Genomic DNA, 14736 nt, shown 5'->3' with positions numbered 1-14736 from the left:
TCTGCGTCTTATGATCATTTCAGATTGTTCTGCCTTTGAAATCTTAATTCCAATATTCCACTCTTGGACCAGAATTCCACAAGGCTCTTTTCCATTCTTTCATTGAGTTACTTTTACCTCATCAGTTCTTTTATGTTAATAGAGGAGTCTTCCCTCTTGACTCTTCAGCTTTCGTTTTGTGTCTTGGAGAGGGAGAGAAACTTCAGTGTGAGAGATAAACATTGGTCAGCCACCTCCTGCATGCACCCCCACCAAGGGATCAAGCCCATCACCTGGATATGTGTCCTCACCGGGAATCAAACCCATGACCTTTTAGTGTACAGGGTGATCCTCCAACCAACTAAGCCATACCAACAGGGCTAATCCCGTCTTCTCCTTCTTCTCTTTCTCCTTCTTCTTCTCCTTCACTTCATACAAAGTGATCTAGGTCTGCTGCCTCAGAACATAACCTTTCTTACTAATATTTTAATAAGTCCACAGTGTCAAAAAGCAGCTTATCTAAAATGAATGAAAACGTGCCCCATGTATATTAAATAATCGGCCTAAACTGCTCCAACTTTAACAGATAATGAGTGAGGGTAGCATCAGATCCCTATGTGAGGCTGCTGAGAACTGATAGGAGGCACTTTTTGCCCTGCCTCTGTGATGTCTTTGCATTTCTGGATGATAATATTTCCATGATCTAATTCTGGACACACCACAGGCACATCAGTGGGGTCAGAGGTTAGCTTAGCTGCCTGCTCGGCTGTAACAGATTTCACCCCTGGATCCCACTGCAGCCCAGACTGAGTCCCTGTGAGTCTCTGCACAGGACACTTGCAGCACCTTATCTTCTCCACCACAGGCTTCCCATTGGACTCCCTTACAGTCTCCTCTATCTGCTGAAATTTCTCCAGCTGTGTGTGTGTGTGTGTGTGTGTGTGTGTGTGTGTGTGTGTGTGTGAGATCCATCTTTCCTACTATATCTTTAACATCATTCATGCTTATTTTAAATCCCCTGTTAGTTACAACTCTGTTGATTTCTTTGCTTCTTGACACTGTGCCTTATTTTTCTTGACTGTTAGGTATCATGTAATCAGTAGTGACTAACGCAGGGAGTATTCTGCCTGAAAGTGTGTGTGTGTGTGTGTGTGTGTGTGTGTGTGTGTGTGTGAATTGATCCTCAGATAGCTACTTTTGTGTGCTGTGTGTGTGATTTGGTCTGACATTATGAAGTGACAGCTAAGGCAGCAGGCAGTAGTGTGTATGAGGAACGTGCACTATTCCCATTCCACTGTCAATGTAAAGCCAGCAAAGCAAACGGAAGGCTAAAGAATTGTTCCAAGTCGATCAGTGAAGCTGTTGAACATAACACTCAGATAGTCTAATGTGGGGACCATGTCCCATCACATTTACTCATATAAAGAAGAACAATGCATAATTCAGTCCTTTGATCTACATCTTTAAAATATTTGGTATTTTATGGATTTTTTAAGGATCTAGGAAGGGAAAACAAGGCCAAATTCTTGGTGGACTAACTTGAATTTCTTACAATTGGCAAATGTTATTAAACTTTAACATCCACTGAAAATGAAACTATTTAGTAGTAAAATAGAAATCTTATAGATAGAAGTTGGTAATTATATTTTCTCTCAGGATTTTGAAAAAATATATATTTTAAAGATGTATTAATTTGCTGCATTTTAATTGTTGGTAAGTAAATAATCCGACTTAATCATAGTTTTGTTTCTGGTGGGTGTTTTTTTGTTTTTTGTTTTTGAAGTAAAAATTAACAAAAATTATAAAGACTTAATAAGATACTCAATTCAAAACATTCTCAAGATATTTACATCTTATATGTTTCTCTGTGTGCATATCAATAATACATTGTTATATTTGACCCTATTAATCTTAAAGAAATTAAGATATTTAACCTTTTCTTCTTGCTGTTTCAAATAATTACTATTTTTAAAAAATGCTTTTCTAGATATGAGACACTTTACTTCTCTTTTTGATGATAATTCATGCTTATGGCTAATAGTAATATGTTTTTCTAAATTAAAGCTGTCTTGCTGTCTCTCATCATATGTTTTATTGACATTTCCCCATTTTAGATTGTTACTAATGTGGCTGGCTCTAGATATTGCTGTTATTTTTAACAAACTTAATTACTTTTAACAAAATACATAATTTATATTTAACTGAACAGAAATGCCCTATGGAGAAATGCTGTCATTCCCAGGGATAAATTAATCTATCTCCCACCGAAATAATAAAATGTTCCTATTTGTGCACAATGCTTACTTCCCATGATTTCCATGGTGTTTTGTGTTTTGCAATTTCTTTAACTTTGAAAGCAATGCCAAGCTAATATAAACTAGAGGTTTTTTAAAAGTTAAACTTTTACCTTTTACGTTATGATCATGAAAATTATATAGTTGAGCCATATGATTACTTTAAATTATTTGTTACATTACACATATATATGTTATATTAATTACCCTAAAATGTCTCATTTAAAAATATTATTATATATTTATTTCTTATACTATGCAGCTCATGTTCAGAAAATCTCTAGACATTCAAGCTATTTTATCAAAGATATAATGCTTCTATTGTGTGAATCAGTTTACTATATTACACAATGTGAGTATGGGACAGACATTTCTTACACCAAACCTGAGATTATACTCCTCAGAGAGACATCATTTTTTAAAGATTTCAGCTTTGGAAAGAAATAATTTCTTTATAAAAGTAAAAACTAGCTTTATTATTATTATTTTTTACAAGTTTTATTTTTTAAGAAATCCTGTTAGGTTTACGAGGGTATCTTTGCAATATAAACATGAAATAAGACTGATTTAAGCATAGACTTCAGTGTCTGAGTTATATTTTAGGACAATTTCAAGGACATATCTGAATATTACTTTGAAACTTTGCATTGTGCTGGTTGTTTTAAATTTTTTAGTAGAATTAGTATTCTTCTATCATATCGAGAGAGATACTCTGCATCGAGCTTATGTTGATTTAGAGTTGCATCATTGTGATGGTTGGTATAAGTGGTTATAGAAAAGAATGTTCAATGGCCTCTACTTACTGCTACACCGCATACATTCCTTGTACTTGATTTAAAATAGGATAAATAAGTAGCAAAAATGGTGAAATAAGCAGGAAATTGTTTCAGATACTTGGAATTTTTTAAAAAATCTTTTAAGAGCAACTATACTGAGAGGAAAAAATGGCTAAAAATGGCAATTTCACTGGAAGATTATAAAATTATTTTTTCTTTAGAAATCCTCATCTCAACAGCCTCGTGCGCTATTATATGCTTTTAAAGCTGGGTGTGACAATTACTGGCTCTTGTTCCAATATTATCATCAATGGGAATTAGCTCTGTTTGCAGAGGGTTGTTCAACTGTGTCCTCTCCCAATACTTGCCTTTTGGAATAGCAGCCACTAAATAGGCCAGAGCAGTAATCTGTCCCAGTAAATGACATGTATAAAAAGTGAACTATTTAAAACATACATTAGAAAATATAACCTATTTTTTTTTTAAAGATAGAACCATGGCATATATTAAATCGCTTTTTGGAAGACAACTAATTATTTACCTAAGAAAGACTTACATTTTTATATGAGTGGTTCTAAACCTTCGGCAATCTTGTAAAACATATGGCCACCTTTTTTGAAGACTGTTTTAAAATGCATAAAGTAAACCCTAGCCGGCTCAGTGGATAGAGCATCATCCTGCGGACTGAAGGGTCCCCAGTTCGATTCTGGTCAAGGGCACATGCCCAGGTTGCAGGCTCAATCCCTAGTAGGGGACATGCAGGAGACAGCCAGTCCATGATTCTCTCTCATCATTGATGTTTCTCTCTCTCCCTCTCCCTTCCTCTCTGAAATGAATAAAAATAAAAATATATAAAATGCATAAAGTAAAATAAAGTACACAAGTAGGGTTGCAAAGGAAATGACTTATATTGAAATGCAGACCCCAAGTTAAGAAACCCAAATAGACACTAAAATATTTTATGCATTATAAATGGTTTTTCCGTTATTTCCCAAATTCCAGTTGCTACCCTGTATTCAGGATTCATTCTTTATGTTATTATCTTAAAATGAAAATTGACCAAGTGTAGGTTGTCAGGCTTTATATTTCAATCCCCTATAGACCTGCAATGAGACTGAGTATTTCCTGAGACTTCGGCTTGGCTGCTCTCAGCAGTTACTCAGTTCTTGTCTAGTAAGACCTTTCGTGGGAGCAGAAGTTACCTTGACCTTCTGTCGTGGAATCAAAATTTAAAATGTGGCAGCTTTCCATCCCACTTTACTGTGGGGCGCATCTCAGGAATTTCTGCCTTCACCTGTGGTTCTTTTCATGTTTTACTTTTTAGCAGATTTTTCCATTTCACACATGGAAATCATATCATTTATATTATTTATGAAATGAGGCAATGTAAGTAAAATTTAAAAACTGATTATAGTCTTCCAACAACTTTTTTACTAAAGATATATATATATATTTTTTAAGGGATATTTCCTAAGGAGTGACCCTATAAATAGCAGTACCATTTAAAGGACAAGGAGCATAGCAACACAATTGAAATGATTCCCTGGATTTTACTCACAGTGATATATTCCAGTTATTAAAAATGTATTGTCAAAGAAGTGAAGGTGTGTGTCTCTTAACTTTTCACTTGGGAAAAATTGCTTGATTGAATCAGAATAAATCAAATTTTGTATAAATAAATTAAATAGCCTGAATTTCTGTTTGGGTAGTCATAGGTATTCCACAGAGTTTTGTTACTATATATTTTATAATGAGATAACCCAATTCTTAACTTAGGAAATGTGAAAATAATATAAATATTGATACTGTCTAAAAATAGGTTTTTAAGGAATCTAAGAATGTATATCCCTTTGATTTTAGTTATCTATTGTGATAAATATATTCATAGATATGTATACCAATAATTAACAAATTATTGAGCATTTTAATTTCTAAGAGAAGTGTTTCTTCTAAAATAGTTATTTTTAAGAATAAAAATAGAATTATGAGTTTTTAAACTGCCAAGTTTCCTTTTTCCCTTTTTTGACAAGTAATTGAATATTATATCGATATATGTATATATATAAAAATACCAAAATTATCTTAGGAAATAAATCATATTATGGTACATGGACTTCAAAATATTTAAAAACTATTTGACTTATATATTAACCTTGAATGAAAGTGTCAGATAATGATAAGAAAATTGTAAAATAAACCCAGTATTCAATTCCTAAAATGTCACTTAATCTATTGATCTAAAATTGTATGCCATATAATTAATTACATATGGGAAATTGTGTTCTTTCTTTAATTTTAAATTGTGTTTCTTTACAAAAAATAAGACTGAGAATTTATTGGTAAAGTGGAAATCCTTGACACATTAGTCATGAGAGGAACTAATTCTTGCTTTACCATTGAAAATATATAAGTATTTCCATTTCTGTAGTTACAACTATTATAGATGGGGAGGTGATAGTTTGATTTGCAGTATATTTTAGATTAATTTAGAGTTCTAGAGTCAAAGCTAGTATTTTTAGGGTTGTCTCACTGATGACGGGGTTTGTATTAGAAAACATTCATTGGCCACATGTTAGATATAAAAGCATTATGATAGACTCCAGGGCTAAAAAAGAAATCAACAATGGTAGATTCTTCTCAACAAGTATCAGGATTTGATGTTGATTTATTTGTGGTCAAAGAGATCACATGGTTTCAGAATCATTATTATTTCAATCAATTCATACCCATTCTGAATCGTATTGGTTGGCATCACTGAACTGCACTGAAATAGGTTGGCTGATTCACCAGCTTTCTCTACGGTGGTTTTTCCTGCAGACCATGGCTCACTATGGCTACTGACTGCAAAGTAGCTCTGTTTTCCCAGAATATCTGGACTCTTCTCTCTGAATGTTCAGGTGTATCAGTATACTATGATTGTGTTGAACGTCTTTTCATATCTTATTTGGTGTAACCAACAGCCTTCGGGGTTTATTGAGACAAGCGCTTACATGGTTTTTACACACTCTTTTGAACATGTTAGAAACATTGACTGAATTCTTTTAAAGTAGAATACTTCACCTATTTCAAATATCCCAAAGGGAATCCACTTCGCAAAGCAGGCAGTTTTGTTTGTCTTGGGAATATAACCGACCAACTCCTGTTATCTTCACCGGGAATTGCTATTTAAGGCAGATTTTGGGTTCCTTCGGAAATCTTAAGAATTTAGTGAGCATTTGTTCAGACTACGTTGGGGAAGAGACTTTTTCTCTTACATTTTTTTTTTCTTACGCAGTGATTTTAAACAATTACTGTTTTCAAAAATCAGTTTGATGCATCATAACCAAATAGCAGGAAGGCACTGCAGATCAACTGAGCTGCTTTCTGACTAACGTTGCAGGGATTGCGAAGCAGCAGATAGACAGCTCTATCACAGATCCAGATCAACAGAACAGCGGCCCGTCCCCGAGCAGACCCCCGCCCGCTCCAGATCCACTGAGCGTCCCGACACAAACCTCATGAGGTCGATGCCTTCATTAATGACCGGAAGATCTGCCCCTCCTTCACCTGCCTTATCGAGGTGAAAGATAAATCCATGAGACTAACTCCCCTTTTGCCCCCACCAGCACACCATGTTATCTTCCCCAGCGGCTAACTGGTCTCTCCTGTCATCCCTGGCTGATCACTAATAACAGTCAGTACTAACCTTCTCAGTGTAAGCACACTACTTATATTCGGCGGATATAATAGTGTGTGGCAAACCATTGTAAACTGTTGAACTGTCCTGACTGCATTTGTTTTGTGATTTCTCATCTACCAGTGGTCCTGGGTAAGCCCCCACCTGACACACCTCATGACTACCATGTTCTCCTGCACAGTGAGAACTTGTTTGTCTTCATTGGACATCGCTGTTGGGGATAGTCTTCATAGTGACAAAAGTAGATTTTTTTAGTTTCTTTCTATCAACGCTACTATCACGTATTAACCACTACCTTCCTTAGCTGAATGTTGAGTTGTTCAGGATTTTATTTGTAGTTTCATCAGATGTTTTCTAATGAAGTGTTATCTGTGATAAGCCTGAGTCGAAAGCTCTTTGGACCAGGGGAGAGAGGTTAGAGCGAAGAGTTTGAAATATGGTAGAAAGAAATGAAAGCCATTATCTTTTTTTTTCTTCTTCTTCTTCTTTTTCTTTTTGAGCTGCAGAATTCTCCTCTTACTTTCGTATGGGTAGCATTTAATAACGCCAAGGCTTTTACTGTAGGGTTCTCTGTGCATGTATCCGTGTACGTACGCATATTACACAAAAGTTTAAATCTTTGGCTGTTGAGATAATCATTCAGATATCCACATCGTGTCTTACTTTCCTAACCTTTTAATCAGCAGCTAAAACCTCTTTTAAAGTTGCATTTATCCAGCTATCATGTGAAGCAAATGTACTAAGAGTAATTGACCCGTTATATTGAAAGTGAATATTAATGTGTATCTCGTAGGTCCCATCCTCGGACGGGGTCTGTCCAGACCAGCCCATCCAGCACTCCGGTGGCGGGTCGAAGGGGCCGGCAGCTGCCACAGCTTCCACCAAAGGGGACACTGGAGAGAAGTAAGTTTTCGTTCTCATTGTGTCATTCTGGAAATGCACATGGAGGCTAAGGTGAAGCAAGATGCTTTTTTTTGTTCTACCTTCCTTCGTTTTCTTCTTTTGTGAACGGAATGCCTCAGCTGCATTTGCTAGTTGACTATTATATATTTTCCATTTAAAATGTGTAATATTTGCAGATCAAATAACCTACTACTATTGCTCTTGCACATTTTGCAAATTTGAGTGAATGCGTTTTAAGTAAATGGAATGCTCTTGTTTAACAAGCAGTTGGATGATAGATCTTTGCTGCAACTAAGTTTTATGTAATTGTTGACAGTTACATAAAGTTTATTAGTAACTAGCCAAATCAATTTTCACATACTGCGAAGGACTGGTTAGCTGATGCACAGCAATGGTGATCCTTCTCAAAACTGGAGTGCCAGAAAAAGGTAATCATGAATATGCAGAGAAAGATGCATGTTGTACTGATATTTTTAATACGTATTTTTTAATACTTGCAAATTTTTGCCTAAGAAGCATTATTTGCTCTCACACAGATAAACATACCCCCCTCCCCCCCCAAAAAAAATAATAATAATCTATAAATTCTTGGTTAAAGGACCTCTAAAAGCATGGGAAGACAGAACATAATAATTTTTATTGTTATTTTTTAAGTGGTCCCCTTTATATGGTAACTGGATACACTGTACAAAAAGAAAAAAACACACACAAATATTTAAGTCACCATTTAATTTTCTTTAATTGATGATACATTCTGTACCTTTGGAAATTTCTGTTGTTTTTAACCCCTGTGCTTTGGTTCCCTTCTTTGTTTTGTTTTTTTTATTTTATTTTGTTTTTCCTAGACAATGGAGTCAAGGAGATAGACCCTTGTGAAGGTCTGTACATAAAGGAGGGTTTGTTTTGTGCTGACAGCCTTTTTGGGGGGCTTTGTAAGCAAAAAATAAACCCAACTGCAATTGATGTCCTCCCGTGGTATAGACTTTTATATAAAATTATTTGGTTACGTGAGTTCTGTAAAGATATTGACGTTTTACGTAGAAATGATGAACAGGAGTTAAATTTTTTGATCCAGTCAAGTAAGACTGCAAAGAGTTTAACTTCTCTTAAATGGCAAAATAGAATTTCCTCTTTGTACAAAATTCAATTTGCCTTTTAAGCAGAATTCTGTTTTGTGCAAGACTTTCGCCAGAGGTATCAATTGCAGTCTGTGTTTATGTCCTGGAGGGTGTACACCTAGTCTAGTCGTAGTTACCATCCTGCATTTCACATTTTGTATTAATGGTGAGCTTTGATGTCTAAATTTGGCTTTCTAGATGAGGACTTTGTTGAATTAGGTAGTGATTGTGGTTTGCATTTCTTCCACCATTTCTCATGTTGTGGCGAGACTGCTTACAGTATAGCAGAGTTCACTATCTGCAGGTTTATTGTCACTGTACATTATGACTCAGGAGAACATACTGAGTCATGATATATGACGTATCATGCATTTAACGAGGACAAGAAAACATTTCTCTGCTAATTATACAATTCTGAAAATGACTTTGTAACTTTAAATAATGAATGGTTTCATTTACTGAATCATCTCCAGCACATAGAATAATGCCTGGCACATGGTAGTCCCTCAATCAATAATTGTTGAAAGAATGCATGAACTATTTATATAAAAACTGAACGACTTTCTGAACAACTACTTCAAATAGCGTATAATGCACCACTGCAATATTCTTGTTATTCTCTCCATATTTTTATTCAGATTCATAGTCCATAACCTATTTGTACAAATTCTCAACTGCATTGCATGTGGGCAGCAATACTTTCTTTGCCCTATACAACTTGGTCTTGTAAGTTGTAGTTGGATGACATATCAACTTTCATTTTGTGGTTATTTGTGTTTGCTTTGTGCCATAATTTTTAACAACTCAATGCTTTTGTGACTAATGTTCTGTTATGCAGCCTGATAAAAGATTTCAGCATTTTCTCTGCTTCTTAAGAATGGGGTATATTGTTTTAAAAGTACTTTTTGTAAGGGAAGTTCTATAATATGTATAGAATTTTTGTCATCCCAAGATAGAATCTCGATGCTATTTGATGACATATGAAGCCAGAAATATAGTTTATGTGACATTTTTTTTTGTTTTGGTAAATTTAATTTTAATATATTTTATAGTAATCAAATATTAGAATATGAATGGCTACATTCTTTTAAATAATAAATACAGTATACCCGAAAACTGACATGGAGCTAATATGGCAAATCAGGGATGAGGAAGTTAAAAAAAAAATTTTTTTTTAATTTATTGATTGATTTTAGAGAGAGAAGAAGGAAAGGAAAGGAAAGGAAAGGAAGAAAGGAAGAAAGGAGGGAAGGGGGGAGGAAGAAAGGAAGGAAGGAAGGAAGGAAGGAAGGAAGGAAGGAAGGAAGGAAGGAAGGAAGGAAGGAAGGAAGGAAGGAAGGAAGGAAAGGAAAGGAAAGGAAAGGAAAGGAAAGGAAAGGAAAGGAAACAAACAGGAAAGAGGGCTTTGCTGTTCCACTTACTATGGGTTCACTGGTTGATTCTGGTTTGTGCCCTTGCTGGGGATGGAACCCACAACCTTGCTGCACTGGAATGATGCTCTAACCAACTGAGCTACCTGGTCAGGGCAGAGGACATTTTTAATGGGTATCTCAACAAACATTCTATTTACTATCTGTTTTCTGCCCTGTAAATGTTTTTAAAACCATAGTTTTTCTTTAATGTCCCTGATTTGTGGCTTTTTCATTTTTATAAATAAGAGAGGAGAGCCAAAACCTCCCTTATTCTTTCCGGTTTGAAATAAAAGGGTTTTTGTTTGGTTTGTTTTGCTTAAACATATGAATGGTTTTAACAATGTTTTTATAAATGTTGATATAAAGACCAGTAGATATGTGATTGTGTGATTTTCTTTAGCTTTAAAAGAGATATAGATCTCTTTAGAAGTATTCAACTCCTACCAGAAATAAAAGGAACATAATGGAAAATAGAGTATAAATTGATAGTCTAAATCAGATTATGTTTGGATTTTCTCTAAAAAGTTGTAAGAAGTTATCATTTAATTGCATTCTTTTAGAATAAAAATAATGACATTTTTATTTTCTAATCCTGTTCAGCATCTACAGAATTCACAAGTCTTAATTTAATTCCTTTTTATTTTTGTTGTTATATTTAAGTCTATTAATGAAATTAATTTAAAACCATATATATGTTTTTCTTGATGGTGATATAGCATTAATCACCCCTTTGTCTGAGAACCAGAAAAAATAGGAACACTATAATGAAAGTACAGTGTAATAAACAACTGTGAGACATTACTAACATTTTTATTTTGCCCTAACTTTGATATAGTGGCATTTTGTAAAAATAAAAGTTTATAATCTCATATTTTTTTTCTCTAGAAGAAAAGTTATATAATTTTATTTTTATAAGAATGCTTCAAGACAGTAGACAAATTGTTGTTACACAGTAATCACCATTTCTAATATTCTAAGGGGCCACAATTTCTCTTTTACAAATCAAAGTGATTATAAAAGGGGACTGATGGTTTATTACTGGTATACTTATTTGCTTACCTAACATGTCAGAAATTTGTTTAAAATAACCTTAGTCTTTTTAATAATCACTAATACATTATGAATATTTTGAAATGTTTTGTTTTTGTTCTACGTAAGAGTAACAAATATACATTTCTGGTCTTTTTTTTTTTTTTTAAACTTTTACCAAAGCAGAAGTTAACGAAGAAACGGGGCCAGTGGAAGAGCAGGGGGCAGAGAAGCAGGGTGACGAGGTCGAGGCAGGTCTGTCTGTGTGTCTAATCGAAACAGCTGGCTGTTTTAGAAGTCTGACTTTGCAATTGTAAATTCATCAATGTTCAAGGAAGAACAGAGTGTTTCCCAGCACTGATTTCAAATAAATTACCTGATTTTAAATGGAGAGATAGTATATAAGCTATCTAGGTAATTTAACCGAATATTTAATTCATCCATTTAAACATTATCCTAATGTTGAATCAAACTAAAATTATAAGCAGAGCTTCTGACCATGGTTTGCATTTATCTTTTACTCAGCTTTACATTCAGTTCATCTGTTTATTTAAAAATGTCAATTGAGTACCTACATTTTACCTTGAGTTATGCTGAGTAAAGGTACATTGAAGTCTTTGCCTCCTCTTTGAAGAATTTTGATTTTGTGAAGGCAACGTACAAGTGAATGTAGAGTAGAATATAAACTCCAAATTTTAATTATTAAAGCTTTTAGAGACTACACATCCTTTCATCCATAAAATTTCTCCCCTAGAATAAGCAAAATTAACTGTAGTTCAACCTTTTCTTTGTCTCAGCTCAATATTATTTTAATATTTGTTGAACATTATAATTTTCTCCCATGAGAGTCCTCCTTCTCCATGGTTATGAAGACAACTTCATTTTGTTTTTTTAAGTCTCTATTATACTTACATATCATAATTTTTGCCACTTTGTCAGAAATTTTTGGAAATGATAAAACTTAAAATATCATATAATCAGTATTTTATATATTTCTTTTATCCAGTAATTACTACTTTGATTTGAATTGAATCCTAATCTTGCCTACACTGTTGTTTAAAAATATTTTTTTCTAATTTCTTTGAACAATGCAGAATATCTTTAGATCTAGTTTTTTTTTAATCATTTTTAACTCATCACCATTTGTTATGCATGAATAGTAGAGTGTATTTTTATGTTTCTTTCATTCTGTCCTTTAACACTGTGAAAGCAGTGTCATCATGTAAGTTGTGCATGCCACGTTTTTTCATGGCTACGTTTTCGAATGGTGTGTGTAGTGTAAGACAGAAGACTTCGTAAGCTGCCGTTGCTAATGAATGGTCACTATTTTTAATGTTGTACAGATGAGAATAATCAGCAGGGCACCTCTGATAATGAGAGCAAAGGCAAGTTTAGATGCATGGTGATGGAAATGTGCACTATCTCTGTGACGAATTTCTGCTATAGTGGCTGCTAGAAGGTCACACCTCTTTCGTTTTCCTGAAATGCTATAGGAATAACGTTTTTATGAATACTTTAAGAATGAACTTTATTTTAGTTTAGCTGTGCAGTTCATGTTTCGTATTGCTCATTCCTATCTATCATATATTAGTTCATAGTAATAGTGAAAGGCTTTTTAAAAAATATATGTATTATTGATTTTTTACAGAGAGGAAGAGAAAGGGATAGAGAGTTAGAAACATTGATGAGAGAGAGTCATCGATCAGCTGCCTTTTGCACACCCTCTACCGGGGATATGCCTGCAACCAAGGTTGACCGGAATCGAACCTGGGACCTTTCAGTCCGCAGGCCGAAGCTTATCCACTGAGCCAAACCGGTTTCGGCATGGAATAGTGAAAGGCTTTCACACTGCTCATCACTTAGTTACCACAGTAAAGTCTTTTTCTTTCTTTCTTTCTTTTTTTTTTTTTTTTTTTTTAAGGATATTGTTAGTTTGGGGACTTCAGCAGTAGTTCATATCACTTTTACTTGTTTTAACTTCACTAAGATCAAGAAGCCCATTGTTGAACTAGTTTATTGCCAAAACTTTCTTTCCAAAATTGAGTTAGTGAATTACACCAATTCTTAAATTAACATAAAACCATAGCTATAATCTTCCTCACTTTATAAAATGACTCATTATTCCTCATCTTATTTGTTTTTTTATTACTTTTCTTATGGGGTGGGAAGGACATTACTCTTGTGTTCACCAGTGAGGTGTCCTGTTTAGTGCATGGATTTGCTTCCTAGTGTGTGATGTCATCTTCGGTGGTGTGCTTGACTTTTATTTGGGTTGTTGATGACATTAATAATTAACCACTATTGTCTGTTTTCAATGTTATAAAGACAATGAGGGAGAAACACCAAGCCCACCTAATAATGGGGAAAAAGGCAAGTGTAATAAGAAGTTAATTGTGCCTTTCTATATATTAAACATTCAGTTTTGACTTGTAATGTGCATGAATATGCTCTTCTAAATTAAAAAGGCATAAATACAAGTATTAGTGCCAATTTAAGTTATCCAATATTTAATGTCTGCTATTTTACAATATATTTCTGAATATGAAATTTGTCTTAAAATACTTATTCATTATTGAATTATAGTAAAATTCAATTCTTTGAAATATATGGCATTAAAATCAGAAGTTTTGCTTTGATGGTAATGTTAAGGAGTAAGATTCTACGGAAAATAGTAATAATAATGTTTTATGTATTTAGAAAAACCACTTAGATTTTTTTAAATTCAGAAATTGTTTTAAAATTAAACTAATTAAAAAATATTTCAAAAGCAGAATTTTAAAGTAGAAAAGAAAGTGAACTTTATGTGATGTCATCTTTTGTGGTGTGCTTGATTTTTATATGGGTCATTAATAACATTAATATTAATCACTCTTGTTCATTTTCAATATTATAAAGACAATGAGGGAGAAACATCAAGTCCAGCTAATGATGGGAAAAAAGGCAAGTGTAACAAATATTTATAACATTTGTAGATATTCCACAATTCTGTACACATGAATTAATATATTGTATAGGTGAGTAGAAAAGATGATTCATTTTAATACTTAAATTTAGTTTTCCAATAACTAGTGTTGACTTAATTTTGTAACTACTCCAATCAAGTTTTCTCAAAAACAGTAGGACTGTGTATGTTTTGTAGTGATTGATAATAAAATACAACTACACACATTAAGAATGTTAGCATTTAAAGTATTTACATAAAAAAATCAACATCTAAAATTCTCTGCATTATAACAGTTGACTGTTGTCATTTGGCCAAACCAAAAATGAATAGATTTATCCTTCAGTAATATAGTTGAAATGTCCTTGAATATATATTTTTCTTCCCCATTTTCATCTTTTATAAAAAATGTCTTTAATGTTACATGTGAGATCTAATTAGCACTAAAAAAAATCATTTTTCTTATTGTGGAATGTTAATTATTCATTAACACCTCTTCATGTATAAAATTCTTAAAACTACTAGGATATTATAAAAAGGCAAGAATAATATAACAAAAGTAAAATCAAATCACGCATTATAAAATATGAATATTCTCTTTAAAACAA

At 33.5% G+C, this 14736-nt stretch overlaps 1 protein-coding gene across 6 annotated transcripts in view; it reads left to right on the top strand.

Annotated features, from left to right (window-relative positions):
- RIMS2 (regulating synaptic membrane exocytosis 2) overlaps positions 1-14736 on the top strand; it is a 213156-nt gene that overhangs the window by 79222 nt on the left and 119198 nt on the right. For 4 of the 6 annotated variants that reach the window (XM_036436631.2, XM_036436630.2, XM_045581338.1 and 1 more), the window contains 3 exons: positions 6429-6608; positions 7519-7628; positions 8474-8506. In XM_036436631.2, the coding sequence (XP_036292524.1) occupies positions 6429-6608; positions 7519-7628; positions 8474-8506 (323 nt within the window). The remainder of the gene's footprint in view (positions 1-6428; positions 6609-7518; positions 7629-8473; positions 8507-14736) is intronic. The other 2 variants (XM_036436629.2, XM_036436632.2) reach the window with 1 other exon arrangement.

The sequence above is a fragment of the Pipistrellus kuhlii genome, unplaced genomic scaffold (assembly GCF_014108245.1).
Source record: "Pipistrellus kuhlii isolate mPipKuh1 unplaced genomic scaffold, mPipKuh1.p scaffold_m20_p_14, whole genome shotgun sequence".
Taxonomy (NCBI): domain Eukaryota; kingdom Metazoa; phylum Chordata; class Mammalia; order Chiroptera; family Vespertilionidae; genus Pipistrellus; species Pipistrellus kuhlii.
The sequence above is the reverse complement of the archived record's forward strand: the minus strand, read 5'-3'. Positions and strand labels throughout refer to the sequence as shown.